Here is a 17,566-nt window from a genome sequence, read left to right on the forward strand (position 1 = left end):
TAGACGGTCAGATCGGCCCCCTTTAGACGGTCAGATTGCCCCCCTTTAGACGGTCAGATCGCCCCCCTTTAGACGGTCAGATCCCCCCCTTTAGACGGTCAGATCAGCCCCCCTTTAGACGGTCAGATCGCCCCCCTTTAGACGGTCAGATCCTGTCTCAGAGGTCCGGTCCAGTGACACGTTATGTTTTGATAAATCTTCAAGATGAAACACCGTCAAAGCTCTCCGGTGCTCAGTATCCAAAGAGAAGAAAAGAGGAGGAGAAGAAGTCCCAATCTTTTTTTAAATGCCGTTTTGTGTGACAACGTTTCATTTGTATTAGCTTGCTAGCTAGGTTGAAATAAAGCAACGCTAACTTAGCACAGTTAAGCACATTTTTTGCGCGGTTTCCACTTTCATCGTCTCTCTTGTCTCTAACTTTGTTAGCGTCTCCTGCTGTGATTCTTTGAGAATTGACTTGTCAGTTGATAATTATACAGACAGACAGTTGTATTATATAGCTGGTTGGCTCCATGGGCAAACACAAACAGGAGTTCCCTCCATGAAACAGCAAGCGGAGCTGTTCAACACCAATGGATCTGGTCTAGAGCACCAGATGTTCTAGAGCCGGCCCTGCTGGTACCTCCACCGTCCCGTTCTGTGATTGAACTAAGAATCGGCCATGGACACCATGCCGCCCTGCAGATCCAAACCAAATCTAGGGTGCAAGGCATCATGGGTAAACCCAGGCCAGCTGTGTGCATGTATAAATGGATAAACTCCTTCAGATTTTCCTGCTCTTCTTCCTTCCTCCTCTCCTCCCTCTGCTGTCTCCAGAGGAAAACATGCAGAGCAGCAGCTGCTCGTCTCTCAGGACCATGGTCCTCCTTACTCCTTCATCTGGTCTCCCTGGGACGCTTCAGATGGAGACGCTTCAGATGGAGACGCTTCAGGTGGAGAAGCTTCAGATGGAGACGCTTCAGATGGAGGCTCTTCAGGTGGAGAAGCTTCACATGGAGACGCTTCAGATGGAGGCTCTTCAGGTGGAGACGTCAGTGTAGCAGAGCTTCAGTTTCCTTTCCTGATTCCTGCAGTGAGCAGTGAAGTGTGCACAGAGGGAGAATAGAAGGTCTGAGCCAACACAGAGGGCAAGTTAATAGGCTGAACAATTAACACTGCAGGTCCTTTGAGCTGTAAAAATAAATAATAGAACAGGATTGTGATAAAGAAAAGCAGGATAGAGCTTTTTTATGTGGTGCACTGCAGAAAACGTGTTTAAAAACCAGATCAAACAGTAAATCTGAGGGAAATGATCTTGCTGCATGGACAGATAATTTACCTTGACAAGATTTATTAAATTAAGATTATTAAATCTAGAAATAAGCATGTTGAACACTTAAAATAATAAATTAACTCTTAAAACCAGATAAAGTAAAGCTGCCAGCAGTGATGAACTGGCCCGAGCAGAGTGACCTGATGATTATTTGGTTCTTACCAAGATAAAAAAAACTTTAGATTTAGAAGTGTTAGATCATTTATCTGGTTTTAAGAGTTAATTTATTATTTTAAGTGTTCAACATGCTTATTTCTAGATTTAATAATCTTAATTTAATAAATCTTTTCAAGGTAAATTATCTGTCCATGCAGCAAGATCATTTCCCTCAGATTTACTGTTTATCTGGTTTTAGACTAAACACCTTTTGCAGTGAGCAGCAGCAGTGAATATAAAAAACAACAAATTATAGTAATATATGTGAGACAAACCATCTCTCTCTCTCTCTCTCTCTCCTCTCTCTCTCTCTCTCTCTCTCTCTCTCTCTCTCTCTCCCTCTCTCTCTCTCTCTCTCTCTCCCTCTCTCTCTCTCTCTCCCTCTCTCTCTCTCTCTCTCTCTCCCTCTCTCTCTCTCTCTCTCTCTCTCTCTCTGTCTCTCCCTCTCTCTCTCTCTCTCTCTCCCCCCCCCCCCCCCCCCCCTCTCTCTTTCTCTCTCTCTCTGGATAAATAAGCAGCAGTTTGCTGCCAGCGTGTGAAATTGTTCTTATCTATCTCTGCCATTAGAGAGTGGGTTCTATTATAAAGCTTTGCATTATTCAGTGAGCCAGAGAGACTGATCATTATGGATTTCAGCCTTTTCCTCTGCAGCCCCCCAGAGTCCAGCTGGGCCCGGCGGCCGGTTCGTAGATCTGACCTGGTGCTCGCTGAGCGCTGAACGCCGGCGTGGAGCAGGAAGAGCTCAGCGCCGACTGGTTCCCAACATGCTACAGCAGGATTACACTGGCAGGAAACAGCACGTCAACACTTTGACATGACCTGGGTTTCTGCATTCATTTGTCATGAAACGTGATCTTATTTGCATCTAAGTCCCAAGTAGACAAACACAACATGCTATAACTAAAACCACACAAACTATTATCATATTCCATGTCTTTATTGAACACATCCATTAAACATTCACAGTGATTGTGTGGTATTAGGTTAACCATTTGATAAACAACATATTGACCCCTTCTAATGCCCAACATGGTCTAAAATGACCCTCATTCATCCCCCATGTGATTTAATGTTAATCTTTTTATGATTGAATATTCCAAGTATTCTTTACATTTCTTGTTTTTGATAACAACAGATCATTATTTCCATTTTGCCTCTCATACTTTATGAAGAAAAAGAGTTTTTGTATTATTACATAGCTAACTACTTGACTAAGTAGCTTGCTAAGCTAACTACTTAGCCAAGAAGTTAGTTAAGTAGTTAGCTTAGTAAGCTGCTTAGCTTACTACTTAGCCAAGAAGTTAGCTAACTAGTTAGCTTAACAAGCTACTTAGCCAAGAAGGTAGCTAACTAGTTAGCTTAACAAGCTACTTAGCCAAGACGGTAGCTAAGTAGTTAGCTTAGCAAGCTACTTAGCTAAAAATAGATATGGGTCATTTTTGACCCATGTTGTGCATTAGAAGAATAGTGACACAAAAAGGGATTTTATTCAAAAATGAATAAAGGAAAACATAAAATTAGGATGTATGATGATCAAAAACAAACTAGCTGAGGAAAACCTGGAATACTGAATGATGAAAATAATTTATTGCAAAGATATAGAACATAAAAACTCATACATATTGGGTCACTTTAGACCATGTTGTCCATCAAAGGGTTAAGAACGTTGTGTTTGTCTCTACTTGGGACTTAGATGCAAATAAGATGAGGTTTTATGACAAATTGATGCAGAAAACTGGGTAATTGCAACGGGTTCACAGATTTTTCTTGCCACTGTAAGCCAAACTATGGCTGCAAATGACCAAGTCCCACCTGCAGACTTTCAGGAAGACAGAATGGGTTTGTTAAAAACAATATGCCTGCATGAGGGCCACAGTTTCCAAAGTTCCTTACAACAAATGAGGTTAGTTTCACTCTGGGAAGCTCAGTAAAAGCTGATTGACATCTAATGCAATTTTTCTCAGCGTTACAGCAGACTAAGTGGCAGGCACATGGTGGGAATGAGAGGAAACATGGCTGAGCATATGGTGCTGCAGCTCTGTTTTTATACGTAGGATTGGAGATGAATATTGAACAGATACAGTATATGTGACAGCTGCTACTCTACTGTAGGCTGACTGTCTGCACTGCAAAAAGGTGTGTCTAAAAATAAAGATAACCAGTAAATCTGAGAAAATGATCTTGCTGCATGGACAGATAATTTACCTTGACAAGATTTATTAAATTAAGATTATTAAATCTAGAAATAAGCATGTTGAACACTTAAAATAATAAATGAACTCTTAAAACCAGATAAATGATCTAACACTTCTAAATCTAAAGTTTTTTTTTATCTTGGTAAGAACCAAATAATCATCAGGTCACTCTGCTCGGGCCAGTTCATCACTGCTGGCAGCTTTACTTTATCTGGTTTTAAGAGTTAATTTATTATTTTAAGTGTTCAACATGCTCATTTCTAGATTTAATAATCTTAATTTAATGTTAATCTGTCCATGCAGAAAGACCATTTCCCTCAGATTTAGTGTTTCATCTGGTTTTTAGACAGCTTTTTACAGTGTGGGAGGCTCTGCTCCATCATTAACGTTACATTCTGAACACAGCTTCATTTGCTAAACGAGCGTTGTGCTGCTGCAGATAATGAACGAGCCGGCTGGTTGATCCGTTCAGGCTAATGGTAAGTATTGCTTGGTTTTTAATGGTCATGTGCTGAGTTAAGGAGAATTTGTTGCATGCCTGTCTTGGGCCTCGGCAATTAGGCTCTGCCATTAACCATTTGTTATATCCGCTGTTTCTTGCCTTCAGCGTGGCACCTTGCTGATTACAACGCCCCGGATCGATAATTAAACAAATTAAAGCCGACTGCCGGGTCAATTTTCATCCCATCTTAGCCAGCGGCTGCAGCGACGCCACGCAACTCTGAGAAATACAACAGGACAAAGAGAAAGCTGCTAATATGCTGAGGCTGCACATTTGTTTACTGGACTCTATGTGATGGCAGTTTTCTGCAGCGTTCTGCCACTCGCTGCAAAAAACATGAAGCGTACCAAGTATTTTATTCTTATAAATAGCAATAGTATCATAATTATCTAGTTTTAAGTATAAAGTATATACTATAAAAGTAAACTACTGACCATAGCTTCATGGGTTTATTTTTAGAACATGTGTCTTTATGTAACAAAAATGAGTGCGTAACCCCTCTTCACAGGGTGAGTAACCCCTCTACACAGGGTGAGTAACCCCTCTTCAGGGGGTGAGTAACCCCTCTACACAGGGTGAGTAACCCCTCTTCACAGGGTGAGTAACCCCTCTTCAGGGGGTGAGTAACCCCTCTTCACAGGGAGAGTAACCCCTCTACACAGGGTGAGTAACCCCTCTTCAGGGGGTGAGTAACCCCTCTACACAGGGTGAGTAACCCCTCTTCACAGGGTGAGTAACCACTTATCACAGGGTGAGTAACCCCTCTACACAGGGTGAATAACCCCTCTACACAGGGTGAGTAACCCCTCTTCACGGGGTGAGTAACCCCTCTACACAGGGTGAGAAACCCCCTTATCACATAGTGAATAACCCCTCTACACAGGGTGAGTAACCCCTCTACACAGGGTGAGTAACCCCTCTTCACAGGGTGAATAACCCCTCTACACAGAGTGAGTAACCCCTCTACACAGGGTGAGTAACCCCTTATCACAGGGTGAGTAACCCCTCTTCACAGGGTGAATAACCCCTCTACACAGAGTGAGTAACCCCTCTACACAGGGTGAGTAACCCCTCTTCACAGAGTGAGTAACCCCTCTTCACAGGGTGAGTAACCCCTCTACACAGGGTGAATAACCCCTCTTCACAGGGTGAATAACCCCTCTTCACAGGGTGAGTAACCCCTCTACACAGGGTGAGTAACCCCTCTTCACAGAGTGAGTAACCCCTCTACACAGGGTGAGTAACCCCTCTTCACAGAGTGAGTAACCCCTCTACACAGGGTGAGTAACCCCTCTACACAGGGTGAGTAACCCCTCTACACAGGGTGAGTAACCTCTCTTCACAGGGTGAGTAACCCCTCTACACAGGGTGAGTAACCCCTCTTCACAGGGTGAGTAACCCCTCTACACAGGGTGAGTAACCTCTCTTCACAGGGTGAGTAACCCCTCTTCACAGGGTGAGTAACCCCTCTTCACAGGGTGAGTAACCCCTCTACACAGGGTGAGTAACCCCTCTTCACAGGGTGAATAACCCCTCTACACAGGGTGAGTAACCCCTCTACACAGGGTGAGTAACCCCTCTTCACAGGGTGAGTAACCCCTCTACACAGGATGAGTAACCCCTCTTCACAGGGTGAGTAACCCCTCTTCACAGGGTGAGTAACCCCTCTACACAGGGTGAGAAACCCCTCTTCACAGGGTGAGTAACCCCTCTACACATGGTGAGTAACCCCTCTACACAGAGTAAGTAACCCCTCTTAACAGGGTGAGTAACTCCTCTACACAGGGTGAGTAACCCCTCTACACAGGGTGAGTAACCCCTCTTAACAGGGTGAGTAACTCCTCTACACAGGGTGAGTAACCCCTCTACACAGGGTGAGTAACCCCTCTACACAGGGTGAGTAACCCCTCTTAACAGGGTGAGTAACCCCTCTTCACAGGGTGAGTAACCCCTCTTCACAGGGTGAGTAACCCCTCTACACAGGGTGAGTAACCCCTCTTAACAGGGTGAGTAACCCCTCTTCACAGGGTGAGTAACCCCTCTTCACAGGGTGAGTAACCCCTCTTCACAGGGATTTCAGTCTTATTTAAAGACGTATTTTTAGGATTGACATTGTGAGCTTTTTCATGCTTTTCATAAGCCATAAAAAGATTAATAATAACGCGTCTTCACCTCCATCAGCTGTGAGAAGGGTTGACGTCTAAACTGGACATGGCAACGTATTAAACAGCTGACAGCAGAACTCCACGCTGCAACGTCATGATCTTGTTAAGTGTTAACACCTCCTCCTGCTGCAGGCAGAGTGGGAGACAACAGCTAGTGGGCTGATCCAACAATAACAGAGTAGAGTAAAGTAGAGTAGAGTAGGGTAGGGTAGAGTAGAAAGGCCCTGAGCCAACAGACTCATGTCCAGGCTAAGGGCTCTGGGAGTCGTGAGTACAGGAACAAGACAACATCGTAAACCCTCAACCACATTTTCCGGCGTGAGGATGTACAGGAGGAGGAGGAGGAGGAGGAGGAGGAGGAGGAGGAGGAGGAGGAGGAGGAGGAGGTGTGGGGACTCCGACCGTGGGACAGACTCCTCTGAAGATGGGGAGCGGATCCATTTAAGGTGGACCAATTCATTCCACAGAACCATTTAAATAAACCCAGTGAGTCCTCATAGAGTCATACAGAACATGTAGGTTTACTCTCTACACTGTAAAAAATATGTTTCATTTACGGTTAAATACCGGCAGCTGTGGTCGCCAGAACTTCACCGTAAAATGTACGGTGCAACTTTTTGTAATATTACGATGAAAGGATTTTAGCACGTTTAAGATTGACATTTTATTCCATATTTTACCATAAAAAAATAAAAAGTTTTTTCATCAAAAGAAACGCTGTTCTGCCATATAATTGACCAGAAAATACTTTATAAATGCTGCATGAATTAAAGATTTTACCATTAAATATTACAGTATATTTCTGTTAGAGATATGGTGTTTAGTACATTTAACAGTGAGAAAAAGGACAGTTTATTTACAGTGGAGTAATGACGCAAAATGACCACAAAAAAAGACGCAAAATGGCCAAAAAAGACACTAATTGACCACAAAATGACAAAAAGATGCAAAGTGGCCACAAAAAAAAGATTTAAAAAACCAACTGTAAAAAAATCCTGTTTTGTCTGATATAAACATTTACAGTGTTTCATTGTTACTGAAACTGAATTAACTCATTCATCATTTTACGTGTTTTACTGTCATGGTTTAGCAGTTTTTCAGCCTAAAATCATTTTTACAGTGTGCAGGCTGTGTGTGTGTGTGTGTGTGTGTGTGTGTGCTCTAACAGTCAGGACGACCTTAAATGAGCAGAAGGGGGCTGGACTCTCTAGGTGGAGCAGAACCTGCTGCCTCCCTCGCTGATGCAGTGATCTGCCTTATGAACGCTATATAAAGCGCGCACAGCGAGCCGAGCTCACAGCTCCAGTGGACAGCTCCGTGGTGCTGATCTCAGACACCACCACACACACACACACACACGGACACACACACGGACACACACGCTGCAGGACCGGAGCCATGGACGGATTCTCGTGGAAACTTTTCTTACTTTCTTGCCTGCTTGTTTTGGGATGCAGCTCTGCGCAAGACTTCGGACAGACGCAGTTTATTTGCACGTCGGTGCCCAAGGATATGGACCTGTGCGCCGCCACCATGCAGAACAGCGGGCCGGCCGAGGACCTGAAGACCACGGTGATGCAGCTGCGGGAGACCGTGCTCCAGCAGAAGGAGACCATCATGAACCAAAGGGAGACAATCAGGGAACTAACGTCCAAGTTGACGCGCTGCGAGAGCCAGAGCGTCCCGGTGGGGGCGGCGGGGCCCGGGGGGAGGCGGCCCGGGGCCAAGAACACCATGGGGGACGTTTCCCGGGGCACCACGGACACTCTGGCACAGCTGGGACAGACTTTACAGGCGCTCAAACAGAGACTGGAGAACCTGGAGGTAGGGTCCGGGACCAGGGGCGCATCAGTCACTTAGTGATTAGAGTTAGACTTTAATAGAGTTATAGTTAGTTAATATAATTAGTTATAGAACTAATATAGTTCATCATGTGTTGGTGTCAGAGGAGCTTCATGTAAAGTCAGGACAGCAGAGCAGAGCACTAACTAACTGAGTCAGGAGACACACAGAGGACACAATATGACAAAAAAGAGGCAAAATTGCTAAATTGCAAAAAAAAAAAAAAGACACAAGTTGACCCACTAAAAGACAAAATGGCAAAAAGACACTAATTGACCATAAAATGACAAAAAAGACACAGAATGACCAAAAAAAGATACAAATTGACCACAAAAAGCCACAAAATGGCCAAAAAAGACAGAAATTGACCACAAAATGACACATAAAGCTGCAAAATGGCCAAAAAAAGACAGAAATTGACAACAAAATGCCAAAAAAAGACACAAAATGGCCAAAAAAGACGCAAATTGACCACAAAATGACACACAAAATGACAAAAAATACGCAAAATGACAAAAAAAGAGAGGAGGGGGAGTTCAGGGGTTGATCAGTTAGTTATTGATTAGAGTTAGACTGATATAGTTATTAAATCATGTGTTTGTGTTAGAGAAGCTTCATAATGTGGCGCAGAGCAGAGACCTAACTAACGGAGTGGAGCAGAACCAGAAACAGGTTTTCAGGGAGTTTCAGAGGACTCAAAGTGTCCCTGTAACCCAGAATAATAATAACTAACATGTCCCTGTAACCCAGAATAATAATACTAACATGTCCCTGTAAGGCATAATAATAATCCTAACGTGTCCCCCATGTGTCCCCGCTGCAGCAGTACAGCCGGGGCAACAACACGGCGCAGGCCAACAGCCTGAAGGACCTGCTGCAGAACAAGATCGACGACATGGAGAAGCAGGTCCTGTCCCGGGTCAACACCATCGAGGAGACCAAGCCGGCCTCCAGGAACGACACGGAGCAGCGCAACAGAGTGGAGACCACCCTCACCTCGCTGCACCACCGCATCACCGACCTGGAGAAAGGTGAGCCAGGTCCTCATAGACCACAAAGACACACGCACCACCTCCACATACAGGAAATACAGCAGGACATGGTTTCAGCTGGTGAGAAGCCTCACAGGCTTTTAGTTTCTGGAAAAAAAAAGAGAAGAAATCTCCGGTTGCAGTGCCGCAACCAGAGAGAGAGAGAGAGAGAACAGAGAGAGAGAGAGAGAGAGAGAGAGAGAGAGAGAGAGAGAGACAGAGAGAGGACAGAAAGAGAGAGAGAGAGAGAGAGAGAGAACAGAGAGAGAGAGAGAGAGAGAGAGAACAGAGAGAGAGAGAGAGAGAGAGAGAGAGAGAGAGAGAGCTGCATTGCTTTGCATATCTCAAGACCTGTTTGCACTTTTTTATTTATTTGTGGCTTCGCTGAGTTTCTGTTTTTCGAAGCCAAAACCTGACGGACTGAATGTAAATGCAGCTGGAGGTCACAGAGAGAGTTCAGCAGGACGCTGATAGAAAACCAGATCAAACTGTAAATCTGCTGCATGGACAGATAATTTACCTTGACAAGATTTATTAAATTAAGATTATTAAATCTAGAAATAAGCATGTTGAACATTTAGAATAAGGAATGATTTTAACACAAGTTCATTTCTTAACTTGTGTCTTTTTGTGTCTTTTTTTGGTCATTTTGTGTCTTTTTTAGTCCTTTAGTCCAACATAAAATGTGATTTTGAATCTTTTTTTTACTTCCAAAACACTATCATGCTCAATAAAGAATTATAAATGTTGCAAATGTGAACAAAGATGTCAAATATACAAAATAGATAAATTAAAGCAGTGATGAAGATCATTTCCCTCAGATTTACTGTTTGATCTGGTTTAAAACACCTTTTTTATCACTGCAGAAGAAGTTGAGCAGTGAGCCTCCAACAGACTCACAGTTCTGTTTCTGAGCAAATATCAAGGCTTGTTTAGCTTGTTCACACGTGTAAATGCGCCTGCGTAGGCAATATTTGAGAGAGAGAGAGAGAGAGAGAGAGAGATAGAGAGAGAGAGAGAGAGAGAGAGAGAGAGAGAGCCCTCCTACACAGAAAACCATGTAAAAACAATGTTTCACATTCAATTTTGTGGAAATAATGTATCATTCTTTGTCTTTTCTTCTGTTAAATGACTTGATTTTTATATGATAAAAATCAAGTGATGAGGTTTATAGTGTGCTGAGGTTTAATGTTCCTCTGAATCCCTGAATAAATAATGAAGAGCTGCCGTCTGGTCCCCAGGTAAAGACACTCGGCCCACAGATAAGTTCCAGCTCACGTTCCCCCTGAGAACCAACTACATGTACGCCAAAGCCAAGCGGAGCCTCCCTGAGATGTACTCCTTCTCCGTCTGTCTGTGGATCAAGTCCAACGCCTCGCCCGGCGTGGGGACGCCCTTCTCCTACGCCGTGCCGGGACAGGCCAACGAGATGGTGCTGATCGAGTGGGGCAACAACCCCATGGAGATCCTCATCAACGACAAGGTAACGAGTCATTATCTTTATCAGGGAGGAAACGTCCACAAAATAAGAAATAAATCACTAGAATGAAGCAAATACATGCTGGAAACAGGTTACTCACCCTGTGTAGAGGGGTTACTCACCCTGTTTAGAGGCGTTACTTGCTGTGTAGAGGGGTTACTCACTCTGTGTAGAGGGGTTACTCACCGTGTGTAGAGGGGTTACTCACCCTGTGTAGAGGGGTTACTCACCCTGTGTAGAGGGGTTGCTCACTCTGTGAAGAGGGGTTACTCACCGTGTGTAGAGGGGTTACTCACCCTGTTTAGAGGCGTTACTTGCTGTGTAGAGGGGTTACTCACCCTGTGTAGAGGGGTTACTCACCCTGTGTAGAGGGGTTACTCACCCTGTGTAGAGGGGTTGCTCACTCTGTGAAGAGGGGTTACTCACCCTGTTTAGAGGGGTTACTCGCCCTGTTTAGAGGGGTTACTCACCCTGTTTAGAGGGGTTGCTCACTCTGTGAAGAGGGGTTACTCACCCTGTGTAGAGGGGTTACTCACCCTGTGTAGAGGGGTTACTCACCCTGTTTAGAGGGGTTGCTCACCCTGTGTAGAGGGGTTACTCACCCTGTTTAGAGGGGTTACTCACCTTGTGAAGAGGGGTTACTCACCATTTGAAGAGGGGTTACTTACCCTGTGTAGAGGGGTTACTCCCCCTGTGTAGAGGGGTTACTCACCCTGTGAAGAGGGGTTACTCACCCTGTGTAGAGGGGTTACTCACCCTGTGAAGAGGGGTTACTCACCATGTGAAGAGGGGTTACTCACCCTGTTTAGAGGGGTTACTCACCCTGTGTAGAGGCGTTACTCGCTGTGAGGAGGGGTTACTCACCCTGTTTAGAGGGGTTACTCACCCCGTGAAGAGGGGTAATTCACCCTGTGTAGAGGGGTTACTCACCCTGTGAAGAGGGGTAATTCACCCTGTGTAGAGGGGTTACTCACTCTGTAAAGAGGGGTTACTCACCATGTGAAGAGGGGTTACTCACCCCGTGAAGAGGGGTTACTCACCCTGTTTAGAGGGGTTACTCACCCTGTGAAGAGGGGTAATTCACCCTGTGTAGAGGGGTTACTCACCCTGTGAAGAGGGGTAATTCACCCTGTTTAGAGGGGTTACTCACTCTGTGAAGAGGGGTTACTCACCATGTGAAGAGGGGTTACTCACCATGTGAAGAGGGGTTGCTCACTCTGTGAAGAGGTGTTACTCGCTGTGAAGAGGGGTTACTCACCCTGTTTAGAGGGGTTACTTACCTTGTGAAGAGGGGTTACTTACCTTGTGAAGAGGGGTTACTCACCATGTGAAGAGGGGTTACTCACTCATTTTTGTTACAAAAAGACAAATGTTCTTAAAATATGCACATAAAGCTATGGTCAGTAGGTAAATTATACTCAAAACAAGATAATTAAGATACTTTTGATAGATAGAAGAAGAAGATAATTGGAAAGCTTCATGTTTTTTGCAGTGTGTGAACATCTGTTTCTCTTCAGGCGTCATCGAGGCTTATTGCATTATGTTCATGTTAATATGCAGAACTCACAGGGAGCAACAGAAGGAGGAAGTTATAATACTTTGGATGAATCAGAGTAACCTGACATCTTCTCTGAGCCAGAAGTGAAAATGGAATAAAAATAGGTGCGAAGGTGTTCAGCAGAGGCCTTTTATAGAGGAGCAGATCTGTGACAAAGGATGTGATTCAGCAGGAAGAAGAAGAGAAGGTGTGGAGGAGAAGCTTCCCAGGCAGGAGGGACTACTGCTACTAAAGTGTGAAGGAGGGATTGTTCACAGGACAGAATATACAAAGATGTGATTTCTTCACTGTGTCTCACCTGCAGGTTGCCAAGCTGCCGTTCCTCATCAACGATGGGAAGTGGCATCACCTGTGCATCACCTGGACCACCAGGGACGGCATGTGGGAGGCCTTCCAGGACGGAGTGATGCGGGGCAGCGGGGAGAACCTGGCTCCATACCACCCCATCAAACCAGAGGGGGTCCTGGTGCTGGGGCAGGAGCAGGTGGGTCTTCACCAGGGCTATTAGAGTTAAACAAAACTGATGTTTTTATCTTGGTGAGAACCAAATAATCATCAGGTCACTCTGCTCGGCCAGTTCATCACTGCTGGCAGCTTTAATTTATCTCTTTTGTAGAGTTTTTGTCTTTTTTGGTCATTTTGTCACCAAAAAAAGACACAAAATGAAAAAAAAAGACACAAAAAAGAGACAACCCCCGAAAGGACCAAAAAAATACTAAAAAAAAAGACACAAAAGACCAAAAAGGGTTCATTTCATCATTGTGTCTTTTTAGTGGTCAGTTTTACATCTATTTTTGGTCAATTTGTGTGTTGTGTGTAAAATAAAAAAATAACTCTTAAAACCAGATAAATGATCTAACACTTCTAAATCTAAAGTTTTTTTTTATCTTGGTAAGAACCAAATAATCATCAGGTCACTCTGCTCGGGCCAGTTCATCACTGCTGGCAGCTTTACTTTATCTCTTTTGTACATTTTTTGTCTTTTTTGGTCATTTTGTGACCAAAAGAAGATGTAAAAAGACACAAATAAAGACACAAAAAGACATAAAATGACCAAAAAAGAAACAAAAGACATAAAATGACCAAAAAAAGATACAAAAAAAGTTTTTTTTTATCTTGGTAAGAACCAAATAATCATCAGGTCACTCTGCTTGGCCAGTTCATCACTGCTGGCAGCTTTAATTTATCTGGTTTAATCTTGTTGTTAGTGTTTTATCTGGTTTTTAACAGTGTTTTTTACAGTGTACTGATTGAAGTGTTTCTCCTCCAGGACACGCTGGGCGGAGGCTTCGATGCAACACAAGCTTACGTTGGTGAACTAGCGAACTTGAATATCTGGAACAGGAAACTTTCTATCGCTGAGATCTACAACTTGGCGACCTGCAACAGCAAAGCTCCAGCCGGCAACGTGTTCTCGTGGTCGGAGAGCAGCATCGAGATCTTTGGAGGAGCCACCAAATGGAACTTCGAGCCTTGCCGTTCGCTCAACTGACTGAACTGAAAGAAGAAAGAAAGAAAGAAAGAAAGAAGGAAAGAAAGGAAGGCCTCCCTCTCTGTGTTTCTGAGCTTCTGTCGTTCTCGTCTTCATTTGACGTTTGTTAGAGACGATTTGAGTTGTTGGTTCAAAGCTTCAATCTGGGATTTCTATCATTCTTAGGTATTTATGTGCAAAAACACTTTTCATCTTGAGGAAAAAAATGTGGGAATCCTCGGTGAGAAAGTATCGTATCTGTTTTTATCCCTCCGGTTCTTTCTTCTCGACGTTCAGTTGAAAGTTAAAAGCTTTTTCCTTTTGGCTTGTTGGGACTCTGACTGGCAGCTGGAGATCTGAGCCTCCTTATGGTCGGACCATTCACCATCCAAGAGAGGGATTACATCACCGCTCCCCCCCCCTCCTCCTCCTCCTCCTCCTCCTCCTCCTCCTCCTCCTCCTCCTCCTCCTCCTCCTCCTCCTCCTCCTCCTCCTCCCTCTCTGGAAACCAGGAGATTATTCTGTCCATCCAAATCCTGTCAGTGTTTGGAGCTGTGAAGTGAAGTCTGACGGTACAGCTCCCTGCAAACCCCCCACCCCACACCTCCTCCTCCTCCTCCTCCTCCTCCTCTTCCTCTTCCTACACCCCAAACCTCCTCCTCCTCCTCCTCCTCCTCCTCCTCCTCTTCCTCTTCCTACACCCCAAACCTCCTCCTCCTCCTCCTCCTCCTCCTCCTCCCCCTAAACTAAGCATTTTCCACAAAACTAACTGAATTTGAAAAGAAAAATTCACAACATTTCACAACTATTCTAACCTTGCTCCTCCTCCTCCTCCTCCTCCTCCTCCTTCTCCTCCTCCTCCTTCTCCTCTCCTCCTCCTCCTCCTCCTCCTCCTTCTCCTCCTCCCCCTCCTCCTTCTCCTCCTCAAGATTATTATAGTTACCGAGCTAACGAAAACTAGAATTGAAAATACATTTTCGTTAACTGAAATAAAAATATAAACTATTTTTTTAAGAAACGATAACTAACTGTAACTGTATTTTGTGGTTACAAAACTCCTCCTCCTCTAGATTATTATAGTTCACGAAAACTAACAAAATAACGAAAACTAGAATTGAAAAAACATTTCCGTTGACTGAAATGAGAATAATAAGTATTCTGACCTTGCTCCTAACCCTAACCCTAACCCAAACTTTTATCCTTTTATCATGCTTTTATTTATGACTATCTATCGAATGTATTTAATTATTTAAGTAGTATTATTTTATTTTTTAAGTATTTATTACTCTTATTTTTATTTTTTATCTTCTTAAAAGTCTTATTTATTTTATTTTATATTATCCCTGACTCCCGATGTGTGAGAAATACGAAAAACAAACCAACAAGTAGCGGGAGGTAGATTTTTAACACCATTAAACAACAACACAACCTTCTCAAATTAAAGACCCCCTAGGGAAATAAAAGAAATAAAGGATAGTTGCTCCCCACACAAAGTACATAGGGGAAGCTGTCCCCTCCTTTTATTTCCGTTTCTTTTAATTAATTAATTTATTTTATATTCTTTTATAACATAAGTAAACATATTTTTAATCGCAAAAGGAGCTGTTTTTACCACATGATGGAGTTTTACATGATTTTAAGAAATAGCCTGTGCCAGTGCATGGGGCAAAACAGTTTATCTGTTTTGCCACCACTTTTCCCTCAACAAAACCTAACCCTAACCCTAACCTAACCCTATCCTATCCTAATCCTAATCCTAACCCTATCCTAACCCTAACCCTAACCCTAACCTAACCATAAACTAACCCTATCCTAACCCTAAACTAAACCTAATCATAATCCTAACCCTAACCCTATCCTAACCCTAAACTAAACCTAATCATAACCCTAACCCTATCCTAATCCTAAACTAACCCTAACCCTATCCTAACCCTATCCTGATCCTAATCCTATCCTGATCCTAAACTAACCCTATCCTTATCCTTATCCTAACCCTAACCCTAACCTAACCATAAACTAAACCTAATCATAATCCTAACCCTAACCCTAACCATAAACTAACCCTATCCTAACCCTAAACTAAACCTAATCCTAACCCTAACCCTCCCTCCGGATCTTGCACTGTGACTGAGGACCTCCAGGAGAGAGAGAGGAGGTGAATGTTGAAGGAGAACAGTCGGTCATGTTGTAGTCGTTGTTTGCTTCCTTCAGTGTTTTTCTGTGAGAATGTCGTTACTTGCCAACATTGCTAGAAGCCTGGGTGCCTTGGGCTGGTTCAAACATTCAGCACATTATTATTACAGGAGGTTTTCAGTTGCTTATCTAATGTTTCTGGGTTCCTGTTTTCCTTTCTGAGCTGGTTTGAGTTCTCTTGTTTCTCTGGTAAATGTAATTTGATCCTGTTTGTATACTCTGTATTAGAATGTTACAGTGTGTGTTTAGTAACAGCATGAATGACAGAGTGCTGTGGAAGCATTGTTGAAATCTGCTTTACTATCTTTTCTGGGTCTGGGTTTTTTACTGTATTGTTATATGCTCCAAGCATGGCAAAACTGAGAGATGAAGAATTTAATTTTTGTAATAAATTGTGATACTTGATGTCACAGTGCGTTCCTGGCTTTTTGTTGTGTTTGAAGGAAGAAGAATCGCTGATTAGATATATAATATTTAACCCTGTGGAGTCTCCAAAAGCTCCAAATACTCCAGACTTGTTGCCTCCATCAGACTAGAAAACAAAGCAGCGTGGAGCCCTACTGTACATTTACCTCTAAAGTTCTGGCTGTAAACTCCATGAGGCCATTTTCAGTTTGATGATGATATACCAAGTAAAACTGGAGACAAGCTCAAATAGATTTAGTATCAAATGATAGAACTGGATGGAACCCTCTTATATGGTAGATTTGACACCTTTGGTCACATTTGACACATTTAACATTCTTTATTGAGCATGATAGTGTTTTGAAAGTAAAAAAAAGATTCAAAATCACATTTTATGTTGGACTAAAGGACTAAAAAGGACACAAAATGACTAAATAAAGACACAAAATGACAAAAAAGACACAAAATGAGCAAAAAAGACACAAAGTGACTAAAAAAAGACACAAAATGACAAAAAAGACACAAAATGAGCAAAAAAGGACACAAAATGACTAAAAAAGATAGAAAATGATTAAAAAAGACACAAAATGACAAAAAATACACAAAACGACTAAAAAAGATACAAAGTGACTAAAAAAGACACAAAATGATTAAAAAAAAGACACAAAATGACTAAAAAAAAAGACACAAAATTACTAAAAAAGACACAAAATTACTAAAAAAGACACAAAATGATTAAAAAAGACACAAAATGACTAAGAAAAAGACACAAAATGACTAAAAAAGACACAAAATGACCCCAAATTGTTGGTCTAAACACACCAGAGCCAAATCAAATGGAGTCCCACTAGAATAAAAACCAGAGTTGATGACAGGATCACACACAATCACAAGATCACATTTATGTTGGTTTTTCTTTGTTTCTTTTTGGTTCTAAATGTTGATCCAGTGAGTCAGAATAATAAATCAATTATTATTATTATCAGGTCATATAGGTGAAAAGCCCAAAAACTCCAGAGTTACCAGTGAAACAGTGATGAGAAGAAAACTACAAGAGATATCCAGTGAAGGTCACAGAGAAACAGCCACTGTGTGTGTGTGTGTGTGTGTGTGTGTGTGTGTGTGTGTGTGTGTGTGTGTGTGAGTGTGAGTGTGTGTGTGTGTGTGTGTGTGTGTGTGTGTGTGCTCTGACTCTTTTCAGCTGATGCAGTAGATAAACCTCTCGCTCTTTGTTGTTGTGAGATGCAGCGCTGCAC

At 42.9% G+C, this 17,566-nt stretch overlaps 1 protein-coding gene and 1 long non-coding RNA gene across 3 annotated transcripts; one reads left to right on the plus strand and one right to left on the minus strand.

Moving 5' to 3' along the window:
- The first annotated feature begins 7,661 nt into the window (after nt 1–7,661).
- Nucleotides 7,662–14,137, plus strand: LOC131979907 (neuronal pentraxin-1-like). Its single transcript, XM_059343987.1, has 5 exons — nt 7,662–8,154; nt 8,999–9,203; nt 10,445–10,686; nt 12,546–12,725; nt 13,512–14,137. The coding sequence occupies exons 1-5, from the start codon at nt 7,729–7,731 to the stop codon at nt 13,731–13,733; spliced, it is 1,275 nt and encodes a 424-aa protein (XP_059199970.1). The 5' UTR covers nt 7,662–7,728; the 3' UTR covers nt 13,734–14,137.
- A 1,244-nt stretch (nt 14,138–15,381) lies between these two features.
- Nucleotides 15,382–15,955, minus strand: LOC131979953 (uncharacterized). 2 transcript variants are annotated; one of them, XR_009395161.1, is made up of 3 exons: nt 15,798–15,955; nt 15,588–15,616; nt 15,382–15,541 (listed from the first exon to the last, which is right to left on the minus strand). It is a non-coding gene; the product is annotated as an uncharacterized LOC131979953 (long non-coding RNA). The 2 variants fall into 2 exon arrangements; XR_009395162.1 differs by lacking the exon at nt 15,588–15,616 and having other exon boundaries at nt 15,382–15,468.
- Between the last annotated feature and the right edge of the window lie 1,611 nt (nt 15,956–17,566).

This window comes from Centropristis striata, chromosome 1 (assembly GCF_030273125.1).
Source record: "Centropristis striata isolate RG_2023a ecotype Rhode Island chromosome 1, C.striata_1.0, whole genome shotgun sequence".
NCBI lineage: Eukaryota > Metazoa > Chordata > Actinopteri > Perciformes > Serranidae > Centropristis > Centropristis striata.

Bases quoted from the DNA above. Each gene is read 5' to 3' on its own strand.
- LOC131979907 (XM_059343987.1), top strand. From the start codon at position 7,729: ATGGACGGATTCTCGTGGAAACTTTTCTTACTTTCTTGCCTGCTTGTT. The intron at 10,687-12,545 runs GTAACGAGTCAT...TCTCACCTGCAG, and splicing joins AGATCCTCATCAACGACAAG to GTTGCCAAGCTGCCGTTCCT. The intron at 12,726-13,511 runs GTGGGTCTTCAC...TTTCTCCTCCAG, and splicing joins TGGTGCTGGGGCAGGAGCAG to GACACGCTGGGCGGAGGCTT.